The 19,771-nt window shown below is 37.6% G+C and overlaps 2 protein-coding genes and 1 non-coding gene across 4 annotated transcripts; all 3 read right to left on the bottom strand.

Moving 5' to 3' along the window:
• Nucleotides 1–2,832: 2,832 nt before the first annotated feature.
• On the bottom strand, nt 2,833–2,904 carry TRNAE-UUC (transfer RNA glutamic acid (anticodon UUC)). Its single transcript has one exon. It is a non-coding gene; the product is annotated as a tRNA-Glu (tRNA).
• A 1,309-nt stretch (nt 2,905–4,213) lies between these two features.
• On the bottom strand, nt 4,214–5,639 carry LOC100260902 (protein FD). The gene is made up of 2 exons (XM_059736088.1): nt 4,716–5,639; nt 4,214–4,561 (listed from the first exon to the last, which is right to left on the bottom strand). Exon 1 carries the CDS (start codon nt 5,595–5,597, stop codon nt 4,845–4,847), a length of 753 nt encoding a protein of 250 aa, XP_059592071.1. The 5' UTR covers nt 5,598–5,639; the 3' UTR covers nt 4,214–4,561; nt 4,716–4,844.
• A 4,522-nt stretch (nt 5,640–10,161) lies between these two features.
• LOC100243783 (la-related protein 1C) lies at nt 10,162–18,291 on the bottom strand. Of its 2 annotated transcripts, none has more exons than XM_059736467.1 (7): nt 18,153–18,291; nt 17,556–18,059; nt 16,745–17,279; nt 16,491–16,653; nt 16,271–16,361; nt 11,393–11,464; nt 10,162–11,211 (listed from the first exon to the last, which is right to left on the bottom strand). In XM_059736467.1, the coding sequence occupies exons 2-7, from the start codon at nt 18,051–18,053 to the stop codon at nt 10,885–10,887; spliced, it is 1,686 nt and encodes a 561-aa protein (XP_059592450.1). In that variant the 5' UTR covers nt 18,054–18,059; nt 18,153–18,291; the 3' UTR covers nt 10,162–10,884. The 2 variants fall into 2 exon arrangements, with proteins under 2 accessions (XP_059592450.1, XP_010646871.2); XM_010648569.3 differs by having other exon boundaries at nt 16,724–17,279; nt 18,153–18,290.
• Between the last annotated feature and the right edge of the window lie 1,480 nt (nt 18,292–19,771).

The following is a 19,771-nucleotide window of genomic DNA, read 5'->3' on the forward strand; positions in this document are numbered from 1 at the left end:
TTAGGAGTACCAACTCCCCCCCCCCTCCCCCCCCTTATAGATATTATCAAATGTGATATCTCACATTAATTAAGTGAAGAGTTCCCAACAATATATATGTAGTAAACTCCTCTTAATTGTGTAAATGTGTTTTAAAATCGTGAAAGCTCATTAGGCTTAAATAAGTAATATCTATATAAGAAAGAGTAAATTATTACAAATGGTATCAATGACGATCTAGATTTTGTTTAGCCTCATAAGGGTGTTTGTCTCTCTAAATGGTCCCACAATCTCATGGGACACAATATGGATGTTATGTTTGCATGAGGAAGTAAATGTAAAATCCCATATTGGATAGTAGAAGTTTTCAACACTAATAGTGACTCCTCTTAACACAATATGGATGTTATGTTTGCATGAGGAAGTAAATGTAAAATCCCATATTGGATAGTAGAAGTTTTTAACACTAATAGTGACTCCTCTTAACTGTAAAGACATGTTTTAAAGCCATGAGAGCTTTTTAGGCCTAGAGTTGACAATATCTACATGGAAGGATATAGAACACTACAACCTTTAATCAATATATTATGCCCATTATTGCATAAATTCCAAAGCATGCTCTTAGATTCCCTTACATGAAATGGTGGTGCTCGGAATGATTAAAGTTAGTGTGTACAATTGAATCTCTCACCCATAGCTTGACTAATCACTTGTTGGAGGCATAAGTGAGGATAATTAATCATTTTCTTGAGTCATACTCTTCATGGTTCCTCTTTGTGCTAAGATGATTAAGAATTAATATGTAAAGTGCTTAATCATTCAACTTTGAAGAGGATGATCACACTCTTATCTAGACTATTAATTGTTATCATGATTGCCCTCTTTTTTAGCTTTAGCCTCTTGCCCTTTTATTGATTATTTCACAAGTTCAAGTAGGAACAATTACACATCCTCATTCAATGTGATTAATCATGTATTCTAGAATGAATGATTATTCCTATCCTTGTATGATCATTTAGCTTAGTCTTTTTTGGTCTTTCTCAACCTTTCTCTTTTTCTCCATGCTCTTGTTGAGACCTTTGAAAGTGTTCTTGCATTATTTGCTCCTATTTATTATTGAAAAAATACACTAAAAACCAAGGAAACTTATCAAATGCCAAAATTAAGGGTCAAAGCATCAAATATGAGGTAATGGGTCAGTAATAAGTGTTTAAACCATTGAAAAGGTTCTAAACAACTCTTTAAAATGTTATGTTTAAGTTACTATTATAACCATCACCAACTTGCTACCGTCTTTTAGTAATAAAAGCAAGAACAAAATAAAGGACTCAAACATAAAGACAAAACAAAATTAAAAATTTGTGAATACTAATGAATCATGAGTTAGCTTCAATTTTTCAAGAGAAAATTTCGTAATAGTTCTAGTCTACCTATTTGCTCTCTCTATTAGTAAATGAATATCAACTTATGAGATTTGCTAATTTTTCTTTCTAGCCCTTTTCATTATAAAGCTCTCCACTTCATTCTCTATGTTAGCTCTGATTACTTTTCAACTCTATTATTGTAGAGTTTACTATCCTTTTTCATGGTACTTAGAACTTTTTCAACTACATTTATTCTTAGCCTTTTATTTTCTTTTTCTTGTTTTTTTCTCTTTTCTTTTCTTTCTCTTTTTATAACATTCAATATTGGCTCATGCAACAACTTTTGCCTTATGACTCCTAAACTAGTTGTCTTAGGACATGGGGTGGTGATGAAACACTCTTAGGGGCCTATTACCAAGGTGTTAGGAAACCACCAAATCATAGGTGGCTCTATCTTAACACAAGGTACTAGACTTTACTTCTTTATAGGTAAAAGCATCTAACCTTCCATATCTTTAACAAAGTGAAAAAATGATTAATTTCCAAGCAATGTTTTAACTTATTCTTAAGAAGAACTTTGGTTAGCATATCAACTTCATTCTATTGTGTATGGACCCTCAATAGAAACTTTTGTCTCAATGAAATCCATTCTTTAATTTTATGGTATTTCATATCAATATTTTTTTGTTCTAGAATGAAAAACTTGATCTTTGTCAAGTGAATGACAATTTGACCACACCATAACTTCCTTGCTTAATTTCAACTATTCCACAAAGCCTTTTAACCAAATATTTTTCTTTGTGACTTTGATAACTACCATATGCTCTACCACTTTCAAGGATAATGCAATTGCTTTCTACAATATATACCTTCAACAAACAAGTTTACTAGAAAAAGTATAACAAATAACTAGTCATAGACCTTATGGACTCAAAGTTTCCTTCAAAATCTAAATCAACACATGTAATGACTTGAACATGTCCCACTTTACATTCAAATAAAATTCATAAGTCATGAGTAAATGAAGTGGGATAAGAGAGCCATCATCAAGTAGTCTAAAATAAACACAACAAACACTCACATTACATATATCTATGAGACATCATGAACATGTCAAAATGTCTTCATCATTGGTAAGGAGACCTTCTCAATCTATATGTAGGTCCTTTTTTCCTGGCCTCCAAGTTACCACATAAATTTTCTTTTCCAAATTATAGGAAAGTTTTTAATTTTTTTTTTTCCTTTATATCTAGGAGAAATTTTTTTCATTGAAGTCAATTCTTTTTCTTTTTTTTTGTAGAAATATTTTTGTTATTAATCGAGCTTTATACTTTTCTCCATCTTTTTCTAAAATAATTTCTTTCAAACCCATGGAATATGCAATTTTTTGGAGTTTAGATCGGGTTTTGATCTTTCTTCACTCTACAGGAAGTAATTACAATTCTAAAAACCTCTCGATTCAAAAGAAAAACCCTCACTACCAAAATGTTTCCGTTGCCGGGAATCGAACCCGGGTCTCCTGGGTGAAAGCCAGATATCCTAACCGCTGGACGACAACGGATTTATTGATGGATAAGGCTAAATTGAATTTACCTTATGTTTAAGCGTTTGATCGTCTTTGTAATAGATTCATTTATGGAAGGGCAAAACAGACATTTGATGAAGCTGTCAGTTTTTTAAATGAGGTTGATCTCATGGGCCCTTTCTCTACACAAGATATTAAATATCATCTCGTCCATCGAACATTGGAGGCTGCGCAGTAAAACCAAAAGCTTCTTTAACAGTTACAACTTCCAATTATTTTCCTTTCCTTTCTTTAATGGAAAATGACATTCATCAAATCCACATTTAAGTATAGCGTAAATTCCTGAGGCTTTGTGAGGGCAGTACTGTAGAAAAATTTGCAGATATGGAATCAATTTTCATCCTGGTCATTCGAAATTCTATGATATGAGATGGAAAGATGAAAAAATCCAGGGTGGGGTACCAAAAATGTACCTGGGGGTACCATACATAGCCTGACCCATGAATTTAATCTCCCACAGACAACTCCAAAAATCTATCGACCTTTTGTAATGCAATTCGACACTGTTTGATAAGGGGCACACAGTAGTGGTGCCACGCCCTAAAAGTAGTATAGGGTGATAATTATTGAGAAAGCTTCTTCTGGTACCAGCTATGTGACCACCCACCCTCTCAAGTTTAGTCTTGCTTTTCCCATGGTTTAGATGGATGGGTTTTGTTTGGTTTAATGTCATGGGCTCTCCAAGGCTTTTTTTCTGGAATCATAAATGGGGTGGGGATCAGGAATCAGGAGTACAATCAAGAAAAGGAGAGATGTGAAAGGGGATTAACAAGCGCTAGCCGAAGATATAAAACACCATCCAGAAAGTGAATTACAGAAAAACAAGTAGGATTAGTGATGGATGAATGGATAAAGAGAGACCCACATGGGGTTTTGGTAGTGCAGGGTTAGGTGTCCTCTCACTGGACTGTGGTTCAATCAGGATGGCATTGTTTCCTACTTTTAAATCATGGAAACAGGAAAGAAAAGCAAAAAAGCAAAATACCAGAATCCAACAAAAGGGTGCATAAATGCCTCTGTAATCATAAAGGGCGAGAAATGGGCCTCAAGGGAAAGACAGATAGAGGGGGTAGAGAAGGAAGAGATGAGGAGACGTTGACAGTGATAGTCAGTAAAGAACAAAACGTCCCATCTTTCCCACTGTACATCTTCCCGAAAGCATTTAACTGCTGTTTCCCCACCACTCATAAAAGAACCTCAATTTTCACCCATTGCTACAAGAGAAGCAAATATATATATATATATATATGTTTTATATATATATATTTATATGTATGATCGATATTCATAGAAAACCAAAAAAAATAAAAATAAAGACTACAGATGATAGGTCAATGGACAAGTGAAACAGATAAGGAAAACAAGACCCAACAAAATTCCTACTTGTTTGGAAATGCCAAAACATTTCTTTTCTCATTCCCTCTTGGTTCTTTCCTAGAAAAACTATCCAATAGTAGAGAGATTCATCAGCCAACAAAACATCCACACCCATCAACACTCTCTCCCATCTGAGAATTGTGCTGGGGGAGGTGATTAAGGGAAAGAAAAGCACTGATACTCGTCAAAATGGGGCTGTTGAAGTTCTATGGAGCGTGTTCTTTTTGGGAAGTTGAGCGGCTGTAGCTGAGGTTAACTGCCCAAAAAAAAAAAGAAAGAAAGAAAATAGGCATCAACGTCAAATAAACCAATAAAAACCGACCAGCCACCTTGTGGTGTAAAACTCCAAAGTGTTCAAAGCTCAATAGGGGAACCCCCAAAAATGGTGGGTCCATTTCATGGTTATTTACCTGTTCTTGCTGTCGTTTGAGTCTGGCATTCTCTTCCATCAAATGGGCAACTTCAAGCTCCAACTCATTCGTGTAAGCCTGTAATAAGAATCGCCAAAAATGGGAAACATGAAGCAATCAAAATCAAAATCAAAAACAAAAACAAAAGCATAGCTTCAGAAAACAATTGCAAGCTCTTGATTTTATATAATGAAACAAGGTAGATGGTAGAAAGATACGTTCCTGTTTTCGAGCTCTTGATCGAGCAGCGGACTCACGGTTCTTGATCATACGCTTATGCCGTCGATCGCAGGAATTGTTGTCGGATTCCGAGAACCTCTTCTTCCCAAATGAGGTCAAGCCGGTAGAGGAAGCTAAAGCATCAAAAGGAGCGCTGAAGGAAGCAACATTTGAAATGGGGTTGTGTTGTACCAAATGCGAGTGTGGCCTCGCCGGGTGTGAGCTTTCAAGAAAGTGGAACTCAGGCCCCGAATTCAAGCTCAAAACAGTGGCCGGAGGCGGCGGCAGAGAACCGTAGATGCGGGCCTCGGTGACGGTGGACTGGTCAAGAGAAGCAACACTGGTGGGTGGCTCCTTGTTGAAGGGTCGAGCGAGAAAGTCTTGGAGGATCACACCTCGGAAGCTGGCGTGAGGATTCTGGGGACGTGGGAGCACAGAGAGATCCTCTCGGGAGGGATGATCATGGAGAGAAGCAAGATTGATGTCTTTCCAGACCTCTTCCATATTTTTGCCTCTTGGGGTTGGGAGCACAGACGAAGCTGGCGAGAAGGGTGATGGAGACGAAGAGGTTGATGAGGATTTTGAAGACGAAGACGAGACTCTGTTATTGTTATTGTTGCCGCTGCTCAAGTTGGCTTCTTCGCCACCTGTTGATGACAACATTTGGAGAGAGAGAGAGAAACAAAGAAACAAAGAAGTGTTCGATGCTTGTATACTAGTACAGTAGCAGCGTCAATGGTCACCTCTATTGTGATATTGTGGGTACTTCACCACGCGCCACGGGCGTGCCAATATGCCAGTCTCCCTGTGCTTTCACTTTTCACTCTCAGGGATTAATTGCTTTGCTTGGGCAGTTGGGCTCAACTCCAAGTCTCCAACCCAATCCCTTCCTCAGCCCCCCTCTGCTCAGAGCCTCAGGCCCAACTCTACTAACCTACTCTTACTTTATTTTATTCTATTCTAATTCTCATACTTAAAATTCTGTTATCACCCTGAACTAAATATATATACATTTCATAAGAATATTATACAAATAGATGACCAAAAAGTATGGCAAAAGCTAACTCAGTCTTGGATCAAGTACCGAGTTCAATTTATTGTACAGTGAGAAAACAATGGAAAAAACAGTTAGGGCAGTTCTAGGAACAAGAGACAAACCCTTCCTTTTAAGAAAAAGATGTATGTTATTGTCTACTGTAAATTTAGAAATCGAAGACTTAAGTTAATGTGATGGATATGTATGTGTGACCCCTTGTCAAACACTTGTCCAATTTATATTGAAAATGGTGGTGGGGATGTGGTGGGGTGGAGCTGAGCCAGGGAGCCCGTAGAGGCGGAGGCAGATGAAGTGAAATGCCATTGGTCCATCTGTTGAGTCCTGTAAACCGCCGCCCCCGATACACACTCTCTCATGTGTATATGTGTATGGAGAAAGAAAGAAAACTGATGGATTTGACTGACCTTATTCCACAGGAGAGAGACAGAGAGAGAGATGGAGAGAGATCCTAGAGAGACGGGAGAGAAATAAAGAGAGATATGCCGCCACTAAGAACAAGTCTCTGAGCTAAATTCTGCAGCAGCAGATTCTCTTAAACTTCCGTCTCTTTTTTTGCAAACACCCACTGTCAAGATTTCAAGAAAAAATAAAAAATAAAAACTCCCCCTATTTGAAGTGTCATGCATATACATGGTCAGAAATAAATCAAAAAGTAAAAATAATTGATCCAACACCCTTTTTATTCGAGGGATAATATGGACTGCCACTGGTCATCTCTCAGTCTCGCACTTGCTTTTCTTGGAGAAACCATCTCTCTTTCTCGTTGTGTGCAATCATTTTCCTGGATAAAAGATTTCACCGTCCCACCGCTCCTTTAGCATTTCTCTTTTTTTATATTGGTCATGTGTTGGGAGTAATAAAAGTTAGAAAAAGATACAGAAAGAACCTAGTACAAGAGTAAAGAAACCAGTGATTAAATGGTTTGATTTAGTTGGTGCTGTTACTCTCATTTCTTCTTTATTTCCAACTTTTTCAAGTAGTTGATTTAAATGGGTAGATCACCTGTTCACTTCTTCTCATCTCTCTACTCATTCTCGTGGGGAATGGGGATGACCCACCTTCCAACTATATAAGGAAATTGCTTTTTTGATCCAACACTATGAACACCAGAGAAACTTGCTCTATTTAAGACTCATATTTTTAGAGTAATTCTATGTTTCCTTTTCTACATAGATGGCAAAGTACCAGACCAATGAATCAATCAATGCTAATACTGATGCTGTTTTCTTCTTTCTGGGTCTGCACAAGCATAAATATATCTATATATGAAGCATGCAAGTCCTTGGAAGTTATAAGCCTTATGGCTGCTGACGTAGCTTGATTCTTGCTTGTGAAGCATTGCTTCAAGATTCGCTATGAGTTGGCCGTCCTTTGATCCGACGAGGGGTACAAAGAAATCAAGTTGCAAAGAGGATTTTTCCGGGAAAAAGCAACACAAGTCCACCAAACGGGTCATTTACAGTGATCAATGTGGCCAAAACTTTGTTAAAAAATAAAAGAAAGGAAGGGAAGGAAGGGGTGATGTAATTACTCCGATGCAAAGGACACAGAGGCAACGAACCAAGTAGTAAATCAAGTTTGAAATTCAAAGGAAAGAGGGGTCCAGAAGAAGTCAAGACAGGAGGGATTGAGAGGTTGGTCAGATCATCAGTGTTTCACAGAGTCTAGTCACCGGGCGAGACAGCTGTCATCTCTGCATAGACTGTCCAAGCTTATTCACACCACCACCTCTCTTCTTCTTTTACAGTACTACACACCCTACAAAGTCTCTCCTCCAAAATCCAAAAACGCCCCCACCACCACTCCTTTTCAAATAGTTTTCTATTCTACTGTTTCCAAGTTCTGGTTCTGCCAGCGTTTGTTTTTTTAGAGTAATTTATTTTCAGATTTTAAATTTTTTATTTTTTATTTTTTTATGATTTATCATAAATTTTTTATTGAATAAAAACAAACCATCAAAATATTGAATATTTTTAAAATAAAAAAATATATTAAAATTATTTTTTTTACTTTTTAATATTTAATAAAAATAATATATTAAAAAAATAAACCGTACTTAACACTATCAAATAATAAAATTTATTTAAAATCAAATAATTGGTTTTGCCTATCAAACATGGGCATGTTTAGAAAACTCGGCAATGCTAGTCACCATATGTGTGCATAGACTGCAACCTATAAAATGAAAGGTTTTTTTATAAGAAAAAAATAAGGGTTAGTTTGGAGGGGAGAGAGAGAGAGAGAGAGTCAGGGTGTAAATATTGTACTCTGTTCACTTGATTTCGCGAAGGGCAATCCTCCCCTCTAGTGGGTTTGATTTGATCGAGACCCATCAAACCATCATGCTGAGTATCCAGAGAAAACTGCCATATGTGTATATATGTAATATTTATTTTTTTCTTGTTAATCAGATTCTGATTCTTTTATGTGATGTTTATGTGACTTAGGCTATGACCCTTTGTAGCAAGGCGTGCACCGTGTCATAAACCGTTGGGTGTTAGTAGAAAGACCTACTGCACCAGTTCCAAGGACAATTCCATGGATTGGTGGTGGGCCCGTTGAATAGTAGAAGCCAATGACGGAGAGGAAGTGAGGAACGGCCCTCCCAGAAGGAAGTTTTTCTTATTATTATTATTAATGAAGACTGTGAGCTCCTATTTTTGAGCCACTTGCAGATCCACGTTAACCGTTGCGCTCTGGAATGCAAACCACCACAAATGGCCTGAAAATTTATAAACTCCACCCCAAAATGGTGGACAATGCCGCCTACCCATCTCACCCTTGTCTCGCCCAAAGCTCTGTATGGAAAAGATGATGGATATGCCATTCTATCACGTCAGAAGCTTGTTTGTAAGTGTGGGAAAGCAGAAAAAACTGACCCCGTAATGGAAAATAAATAAATAAATAAAGTGAGAGAATAAGATTTGTTCAGATGTTACTGTCCTACAGCTCATTCTCTGTAAAATTAAATCGCTAATCCAGCAACCATGAGAAGAGAAAGTACATGTGGAGACAGCTTAGGAGGCAAGCATTCAATGAGCTCGTGTCTGGATCTTGATGACTTGGAATTCGGTTTTAATAAGCACGCTCCAAAAATAGAAAAAAAAGCTGGAAACATTCAATTGCATATTGGTTCTCCATGGACTACCAATTAAGCAAATGAAGAATATGTAACAACAGTTGTGGCAGTAGCAGCCAGCACAAGCTTGGAGATGATCTAAACCATCGTACAGGTGCCAAGAACTGCCTCTGATAAGTGATAACAACTCCTTAGGCCTAGAAAGCTTGGAAATTTAAAAAATCAAATCACGTCTCCTTCCCCTCCACAGCCCTCTGGTACAAGGTTTCCCCATACCAGGTGCCCAAATTCAAAGCCAAGGTGATTTATAATTTTGACCATAGTGCATATTCCTCATTTCTGGCAAAGATGCCTGACTGAAAGTGTAAAATGACCTACTTGGGCGTCATACTGAATCTGAATTTGAATCTCAATGGGAAGCTTTGAAAGTAAATTGAGTAATCCCCATATATCACATCTTGCGAAACATCACAAGATATGGCTTCCTATGATTTCCTGCAAGGCCATTTTCCGAGGGATGTAGGACGGACTACCATCCACATTACACTCCCAACAAATCAAGCCTTCACAAAAAGTGAAATTGTACTTTCCATTTGCATTTTCCAGTTCCACAAACAACCACCACCTACAGATTACCATCAAAGAAAATTGTAACACTTAAAACCGTATCCGGACCTTCAGGAAAAAGGACAAGAATAAAATCAATCAAAGATGACGAGTAGGAAACTAACAGCTACAAAAAAAACCCCTGTGGTGAACACAGTGAAATCCCACCCACAAGAGGCTTTTTCTCGTAAAACCTTATGGGAAAACACAAGTGAACTCCCGCACCCACAGCACCTTGATCATCATTACCAGACAGGTTATAGATAAATTAGCCACATCTGGGCAGAAGGAAGATGAGTGCCAGTCTTCATTCTAAAACTGGCACGAACTACCCTTGTGTGCCCAGCCTGAGCCGTTTGTTCTACTGTCTATAACAGGCAAGCACAAAATCGGGCTTTATCTCATAATCCAGAGCAGGTCAGGCCCCAGACACCCAATTTTGAAATTAACAAGCAAAACATAGCCAAATCCAGTCTTCACCCGGATGTTTCAAAGGTTCGAGCCCAACAAGGGGGCCAATTTTATGTAGTAAAATCTTCAACTGGTCTTGAAGAAAGAAAGTATACATATGAATGTAAGATATGTATATATAATATATATATAACAACATAGTAAAAACTAAAAAAGATCATGTCACCCAGGATCCTGACTGGCGTAAAGTTTTAGTTGTAGCACAAGCAGCAGCATCCAACAGATCCACCCTCCTTTTTTTGCCAGGACGCAAATACACACCAACCAAACCCTTTCTTCCATCACTCTTCATTAGATTAGTCTCCCTCCTAAAATTGGAGGTAACCTGACCCCGTAGATTAAAAAGAAAAACAGCTGAGAGGCTGCGAGGGGAAATAGCATCAAAATTCCCCAGATGGAAATGCCAACCATGCCACCAATAAAAATGAGGTAAAAAGGCAACATCCAGTAAAACCATACATACATCCCAATAAACTTATGGTACTAGCTCAAGTCACAAAAAGCATTTTTCCTTTGGTCTTTTGATCACTTCTTAGTAGTTTTTTTTGTTTTTTTTCTTTTTTCCCCCTTTCTAGTTTGTCTGTCTGCTGCCTCATGAGAAATCAATTTCATCATGTCATGGCAAGGCCACTATCTCCGAGAAAATGAAAGATATTCACCATTGTCATTAATTCCCTCCTCCCCTATTTCCCTCCAACAACCCTCCTCAAAAAGATGTGCACCAGCACATGTCTCTCTTACTTGAAATTCTTTGCTGAATTTGAGCGATCAGGACCTCCTTGAACACCAACTTGGCTGGGCCCCTCGCTGCTGTATGGCTTTGACTGGCTATTCAAATCTCCAGATGATGATCTACTTGAGAATGCCTCAACATGGACATCTGCTTCACTCCTCACAGTACTGTAGTTAGTAGTCTGCTCCCCTAGTGTGACATTTTGGAAACGAGCTGCCAGCGTATCATAACTAGAACTTCCAATAGACTGAGGGCTTGAAAGAGGAGAGAACTGAACAGATGGCGGCATTATCCATTTCATCCAATCACCACGCCTCCTTAATTTGTCACCCTATAATATAAGGTGAAGGGACAATATGAGAATAACAAAAGAGTAGCCGGATTATTGAAAATGAAGGGGGAAAAACCAACATGATATACCGCAAAAAGGAAAAAGTAAAGGCACAGTATAATTAATCTCACAATCAGTAAACCTTGTCTACTTGAACCCAAAGCAGCTATTAGAAAGATACCTGTACTTCCACAATAGTAGAAGTTCTTACAGCTTCCAATATGAGCTGGATATTTTCTGTCAAAAGCTTCACCTGAAAAAGAAGCCAGAAGGACAGACTTTGCTTTAAAATCTTGAGAAAATGATGTAGCAGAGGTGCAACATCATGAAATATTCATCCATAAGGAATTGAGATTTAAAAGAGAAAAAAAAAAAAAAACACATGCACACGCACATGCTGCGCACACACAGAGGAAGGGAACAGCAAATGGCCTAAATTTTGATTTGGAATTGTTAAGACTCATTTGGAACCAAGTTGCACCCTCTACAACAGCAATACATGCAATTAACAAACAAATGCAGACAAGAAATAGAGTTGATGAATCAGAAAGTAAAGAAAAAATGAAAGATGAATAGAGACTTAAGCAAATATCAGCAGTTTACATATGACCTTTATTTCAAAAAAGGTTTTTAAAAGATTTTTCAGAAGTATGCCAAAATCCTGACCTGTAAACATAAAAATTAAAGCTGTGCTTCCATCAGATCTTTGGATTAGTCCTGCCTACAATATTTTGATTACATTTCATGTATTGATAAATGGTTTATATTTTTAAATTTCCAACTCCAATTACTTGTGTACCCATACAGGTATTAGCCAGTAGCTCAAGAACAGGTTTCACCATCCACAACTACAGTCTTTACACTTCAATGCATATGTTGGTCAAAATGGCAAAAAGAACAATCACATCCTGAGAAAGAATCAAATGATGAAGTACAGAACTACATGGATAAAGAGATCAATTATTCCCAATTATAGATGATGTAATGGCTAACATATGTTTTGACCAGCCCAATAAAGAAGATTATTTTTTAAAATGAAATTATAAGGAAGCACACACTACAAATTAGAGCCAAAAGAACTTCACTATCAAATCAATGAGAATGCCTCATCAAAATCCAATATGGCTTTCAAAAGTACGCAAAAAAAAAAAAAAAGGGTTCATCAACTCATGATTCAATTACACCCTGTTGATGCATCACAAGATCACTAAAGTAAGATGCTTTTGCGTGGACATCAGACAGGCTTTTCTAATACAATCTATAGCACCCCTTGCCCTCCTCACTCAAAGTAAAAAGAAAAAAAAGGAAAACAATGCATGGATTCATCATGCTCCCCATATAATTGTTTAGAATCATTTTTGTAAAACCCATGGTCACATTGCCTCAAAAAAGTAAAGCAGAACATTGGGACAAAAACAAAAGATGAAATCATCAAAAGTTCATTAAGGTAAGATGCTTTTGCATAGACATTGAACAGGCTTTTCAAATGCAATCTATAGCGTCCCTTGCCCTCCTCACCCTATGGAAAAGAAGAAAAAAAAGAACACTGTATAGTTTCATAATGCTCCCCATGCAATTGTTTAGAGTTGCTCATGTAAGACCTATAGTCATAAAAATAAAGCACAACACTCAGACAAAAACAAAAGATGAGAATATGAAATCATCCCATGATTTGAGAAAGCCATCTTTGACTTGATTGACTAGAAGGTCACCCTACATGATTATTCTTTATTTTCCTAGGAGATTGGATGACAAAAGTAGGGGGGATTGATTTCAGAACTCATTAACCTTGTGAAGTTGCGTATTGCCTTAGCAGTCAGGTCAGTTCACTTGTCATGTTTTATAACCTAAAAGATGAAGTACAACTTGAAATTGGCGAGGTACAGGTGGAAGGCCAATGCAGACAACAGCAGTTGTGGTGAGTGGAGTGGTGGCTACATCAATGGCAGTACTAGATATTATGGTGCGTGCATTTGGTGGCAGTAATAATGATCTTGACTTCAGTGTTGTGGTGTGGCGCAGTGAAGGTTGTGGTGGTGGCAACTGTGGCAGCAGTGTTGAGATGGGCTACAGAGGTAATTATGAGTCAAGCGGCAGTAGCAGTAGAGGTGGTATAAAATGGCAATGGCAGCAGCATGGTGGTGCATGCAAAGGAAGTGGTGCCAATAGTAGTGATGGTGGCAACAGTAATGGTTGTGGCAGTATCAATGGGTGGTCTGGTGTTGCCTAGGTGGATGTGATCGTGGGGATAGATGCGGAAGTGGTGGTTGAGGCCGCAATGGGAACAGTGATATTAGAAGGCTCCACTAGAAGAGGCTCAAATCCCCAAAACTTATAATTTACAAATCCTGAGTGCCTGACCAAAAGTTGAGACCTATAAAATCCTAAAAGAGGATTTTATAGTTTCCAATTCTAGAAAACCAATGACTTGGTCCAAAAGTAATATTTCCAAATCCATTCCCCTCCAATTCCTGTGAAAAGAACAGGAGTTTAGAAAAAGGAACCAACAATTACAGTCCACTGCCTCAGTGAAATTCAAAACATGAACTACCAGAGATAAAATCCACACCATGAACAGGTAGCATATTATATCATCTTCATCTCTTGGAAACAGGAGTAGAGCCAAGATATCACAAAGCGCTTCATATAATGTTTTAAAATAACAATAACATTAAATATCCCAGGAAGCACCAGTAACACTTTCAGAGAGCATGAATGGAAAATAAAAGAAGCTGATAACTCTACTAGGCTAATTGTCTCCAGGTTCTAGAGTTGCACCAGACACCAGCAATCACACATTAATTTCAACTACCAAGACTGTGTTAAGAAGTTACAATCCTTGTATGTTACTTCCAAATTTATGTCCTAAACTGCAAAAAGCTAGGTTGAATTAAATCATCAATGATAAAGCAATCAGTTTTCTCCATAGTTAAAAAAAATAAAAAACAAATAAATAAATAAAAACCACAAATAGAAAAAGGGAATAAAAACTAAAAAAAGGAGGGATTTCAAGAAAAAGAAAAGGGTGAAAAAACGAGGGACACATTGGAGAAATAATGAATGTCATTTTTGGAAATCCAACTTTATGACACCAGTTGTTTTAGTTGTGAACATTGAGGCAAAGTCACACTGCATATTTTACATGACCACCAATCCGCTAATGCTGTATAGCATATCTTACCACCCCCCAATCAACACCAAGCTTGGATCTTCACTTTACAACTCACAGATAATGTTGTTTTCGATATTGAAGAACTATCAGCCAATGTGTCCTAAATCACATCAAGGCTGATTCTCTTAGTGTTCTTTCATGGAAACTGCGGAACTTGAGAAAGCAAGTCCAGTTTGGTTACATTATTGTTCCTCTCCAATGCACCGGAAGTTACTGTAAACCTGATCCATGAAGTCACAAATGCTGCAGGCAAACTGAGACATGAATCATACTTAATACCACCTTTTGCCCAAAGGCCAAAACAGGAACAATAACATCAGAGAATGACCATGGGCTCTTAAAGTTTGTGTATGACAGATTTACATGTGACAATACAGTTGCTAAGCCCTGGGCTAAGTATCAAGGGCTTTCTTTGGCCCAGTGGTCGGCCAGAAGCAGAAAATGTTCATTTACAGATTCAGAGATGGAATGCCTAATTCAAAACTAATATGTGCTGAAGCAAGCTTTCTGATAGCTCTCTTGCAGAGACGATAGACTTAAATTTTCTAGGATATTTACCCAGAAGAGAAAAAAAAGGCTAACTGGACAGCCAACCACAGCCGTTCAACACCCTGTTAAGATTGTTGTTTTGTGAAACCTCAACCAACCACAATAACACCCTAAACCACCACCAGTCCCTCATTCAACCTGAATTATCCTTTGATTGATCAAAAACTAGCAAAGTAAAGAAAACTCTTGCAAACATCAGTGATACTCTACATTACAGAATAACAGATGATCGTTAAACCATCTCCATGAAATTGGCATAACTGATATGAAGATTTTGAGATTGAGCTGGGAAAGATAATAGAAAAAATAATAGACTCTTAAGAGTTAGTAGGAAGTTAGAAATGGTATCATTTGCAGAAAAAGTAATCGTGAATCAGAAAAAATAGATGGCAGTTCACAAATAACAGTAATGGCCATCTTAGTAGGCATTGGTGCAGTTCAAATTGAAGGCACCATGTAGATAACAAGGCAGGAGAACATAAGTGGGGCTTGCAGGTAATTCCATGATCTGCAAGAATCAGTCCCGTGGCTACTGATTGGGATTAAATCAGCAGCTTACTTGACAAAAATCAAATACAACAACAATGTAGCTTGCTAACATATAAAGCACTACTGACCACAACATAGAGAGACTAAATGAAATTTTACAACTTCCATAAAGCATGAAGGCTCATTCTTCAAATATAGAGTAATCCTATTTGTAGGCTTATAATCAGGCAATGGGACCATAACATAAGTCATATGGAGACAAATAGCTTCAGACTAAAGAAAGAGAAAGTACAATAGAATGTCCTGAATTGTGAAGTACCGGGTCAGAACAACTCCCCTATGCAAAATCATGCTTTTAGAGTTCCACCCTGCAACTACTTTCTAAACATTGTGTTGATATAAAATAATGAAAACATCCAAAAAAGGACTTTGCAATTATATACTTCCATAAAAGCAGCATAATAACAAACTCTGTTAGCATAGCTGGGAAAAGGAAAACTATAATAATTTTACCACATAGAGTAGAGCAATTTAGTAAGGTGGATAACTACTGACTGCAGGAAAACACCCAGATAAGTGTCTTCACATGAACCCTAAATTAAATAACCTGATGCATCTATTTTTATTTTTTTTGTTAATCCATCACCCACCCAAAATTCTCCATTTGAAAAGAAATGCATAAATTGATGGACGATATTCCATTCATACCTAAGGATTAGCAGTAATCCAAGATGTTCAATAAGAACAGGTGTTTAAGAAGAATAAGAACCACATATAAAAAAACCTGTCAAGAAACATCATAAACAAACAGGCAGAAATCACTTAAATATTTCCCCAGAAAAAACTCACTTTTTTGAAGCCTGCTATTAATTTAACAGGAACCCAGCCCTGTTCATCCATGTTCTGCCTCAAGTAAATATCTTTAATTAAATTCTCATTACTGCAATAAACAAATATGAGATGCAATAGCTGTTAAAATTTCTGACAGTCTTAAAATACACTAATAAAAGGTAATGGCAGATGATAATAACAAATTACATTAAAAAAAATTGCAACAACTATAAAGTACCTGAAATAATAATCTATCTGAGCAACTAACTTAGCATGCAACTGATGATCCTGGGGAGGAAAAAACATTGGATGAGGCATTGGTGCAACAAAAGGCACAGTTCTGAGGGGGTCTGCATGCGGAGCTGGAACATACACCACCTGAGACACTGGAGATGCCAATTCTGAAAATGAAAAGGACAGTTATTAGCATATGCCTGCATACCGAAAATGCAAAACTTCATTACATCTTACCCTGGTAAAGAATGGGATTACCAAAAGGTCGCAGATGAGGGGGAGCAATAAACTGAGCAGAAGAATGTGATGGGGGCCTAATAAAGCCCCTAGCAACAACTCGCGGCTGCATATGGGGTTCTCTATTAAAATTTCGATGAGGATTCCAATCATGGTTCACACGGTCCTGGTCACGCCTGCCCCCATAACCGTGATGGTGAGAACCATCTCCCCGTGAATGGGGGCCACTATTTCCTTTTCGATAAGAACCCCGTTGATGTGGGTAATCGTTACCACTATGGGATTGTGGCACAAATCCACCCCTTTGTCCACCCTCCGGATGGATACTTCTGTTCGTATGATCTCTAGGAGAAGAGTTATTAGGAGGCACTTCCATTACTGGGCCCTGAGGAGCTGCCGGCTGAGGGAGGCCGGCATTGGCAGAACTACTCCCTCCACTGCGGTCACCGCGCTTCATAGATTTCTGGCGTGTGGGTAAAGCATGGCTCGGAGTGGAACTAGGAATTGGATTATTATTGACTTGTTTGTGTGAAGGAGAAGATGCATTTCCACTCCCCTAAAGTACACATGCATATGTAAACAATCAATCACATCAACACAAATTGTTTGTTGTTGAAACAATGGTTAAAAAAACAAAAGAAATTGCACGAATGACTCTGATTTTCTATTATCTGGGGCTACGCAATCAACCTGATTCAACAACTTGATTTACTAGTTCAGGTGATCCTTTTCCTCTTTTGAGAAATAAAAAATGAGATTAAAAATTCTTTTATTTTCCGTTTCCTACTCTATCTCAACAACCAAATATCATGTAATTGTTTCAGAGACGAACCTGAACGTGAACCTGAGCCGGCGGCGTCGAGATGGATCCATCTGTGGGACTTTTCAATGAATCAGACGCAGATTTAGCAGAAGCTCTGGCGGACTCTGAGAGAGCGGGCCAAGAACTGGCCCCCATCACAGGCCCAACCTCAGCAACGCCATTCGAAGGCTTATTCCACGCCGGCCGCTTACCGGCATTGCCGTTGCCGTTATCAGAACTTTCCAGTTGAGCCTCCACTTGCGAAGAATCCTCCGGCGAAGCCGGAGAATCCGAAGTCGCTTTCGTAGGCGAGCAATCAGACGAAACCACAATTTGCTCCTGAGACGATACGGGTGAAGATGGAGCCGCGGTGATCGATTCCGATTCACCACGCACCACCTGCGTCCAGGGCGACGTCACCGCGCCCCGAGCAGCCGAGCGCCGCGATTTGGGACTACTGTGACCGTCCGGTGAATATCGCGGCGAAAGATGCGGACCAGTGGGAGCCGATGAATTAGCAGTTGCCATCAGAACCTAGGGTTTTCAAAGGATCCAAGGAACGAAAACTATTGAACAAAAAAATAAGAAAAAAAGGAAAAGATCAAAATTGGGGAAGAGAGAGATGACCTAGGGTTTGGTAATGCGAGAAGGTTCCAAAGATTTTTGGGTGCCGGATCGCTGAGGATCCGATCTCGCAGAGAGAGGCAGAGCCGAGGAGTAAAGAGGCCAGCGATCTCTCTATTTCTTTGCTAGTAGGGAGTCTATGGAATGCCAGGTTTTCATACGTGTCAATTTACCTAAAGCCCCATCTGTCCCATTCTCAGTATCCTTTTTCCCTTCTTCTTTACCTCCTTTTACATTTTTACTGTCCCAGTCCCTCCCCATTTTCACCTCCACACACGATACAACCCCTCCTCTCACTTTTCACTGCTCTCATTCTACCACCATGCTGCATTTTCATTGGAGATTGGTGCGGTAAATCACTGGGAACTTGATGGGCCGGTGGGTTCTCCTTTTCTTACTACGTGAGGTTCCCCCACCGCTAAAGACTAATCTCGGTATCCGGTGGAGCCTCCGTATGCAAGTGCGATCTTCGTGTAATTACTTAAAATCCCCAATATCTTACATAATTACAACACTTACCCTGATAAAATTTGTTTTCTAAATCGATGACTATAATAAGTAAACTCCTCCCATGGGTCATAGGATTGTTTCACGGGTGATTTAAAAATATTTTTTTATTTTTAAAAATTCAAAATATCATCTAAACATTATTTTGTGTTTTCACTTTTTAAAAACAAATTGAAATAAAAAATAAAAGTTATTTTTACTGGTTTTCAAAACAAACGAAAATGATTAAAAAAATTAAAAATTTAAATGTGATGTTTGTCTTCTTTTAAAAATCTTCAAATATGATTTTTTTTTTCTAAATCAGAATTTCTTTTAACTTTTCTCAAAATTTTCATTGACCAAATAAATTTCAAATCAAACCACACTTGAAACATAAAATATATTAATTTTTAAAAATAATTTGAGATTAAAAAACCAATTTAATTAGCACAAGAAAATTATGAAATTCAATAATATTAAAAAGTCATTAATGAAAATTCATTTCAATGACTTGGCAAATTTCCTCTTTGTATATAATTATATTTGTACAAATTTTTTATTATGCCAATAAACACCAAGTCTAGTAAGATTTAATGGATGTTTGGGAAATCAACTTAATAATTTAAAGTAACTTAATAACTTAATTTCAGGTATTAAATAAATTAAGTCTATTTAGTAAAATAATTTAATAGTATGATTTAAAATCAAACACAACTTTAAGTAATAAATAAAAACGATTAACTTATTCTTAAATTCACGTCTTTATTTTACTTTTTTATCATTATTTGTCATAGTTACCTTCATGATTTTTTTTGCTACTCCACAACCTCCATTGTTATTTGACCTTCTTTGCTCTAATTATAATTTATGATGATAAATATATCAATTTGATGATTTAAAATAAATTTTAAATTAATCTTATCAAATAACTTTAACACTTAAAAGTAAAAATTAAGTAATAAGTTTTAAGTCAACAACTTAAGTATAATTTAATTTGAAGTTAACTTAAATTATTAAATAATAAGTATTAGGTTTTACCAAACACCCCTTAGATGGTGTTTTTAAAAAAAGAAAACTTAATTCTAAATAGAACTTAAGATACAATAGTATTTAATAGTGTTGAATTTTAAATGATT

The sequence above is a fragment of the Vitis vinifera genome, chromosome 4 (assembly GCF_030704535.1).
Source record: "Vitis vinifera cultivar Pinot Noir 40024 chromosome 4, ASM3070453v1".
Lineage (NCBI taxonomy): Eukaryota > Viridiplantae > Streptophyta > Magnoliopsida > Vitales > Vitaceae > Vitis > Vitis vinifera.

Bases quoted from the DNA above. Each gene is read 5' to 3' on its own strand.
- LOC100260902 (XM_059736088.1), bottom strand. From the start codon at position 5,597: ATGTTGTCATCAACAGGTGGCGAAGAAGCCAACTTGAGCAGCGGCAAC.
- LOC100243783 (XM_010648569.3), bottom strand. From the start codon at position 18,053: ATGGCAACTGCTAATTCATCGGCTCCCACTGGTCCGCATCTTTCGCCG. The intron at 16,654-16,723 runs GTAAGATGTAAT...TTTCATTTTCAG, and splicing joins TAATCCCATTCTTTACCAGG to AATTGGCATCTCCAGTGTCT. The intron at 11,465-16,270 runs GTGAGTTTTTTC...CTTCTTTTTCAG, and splicing joins TAATAGCAGGCTTCAAAAAA to GTGAAGCTTTTGACAGAAAA.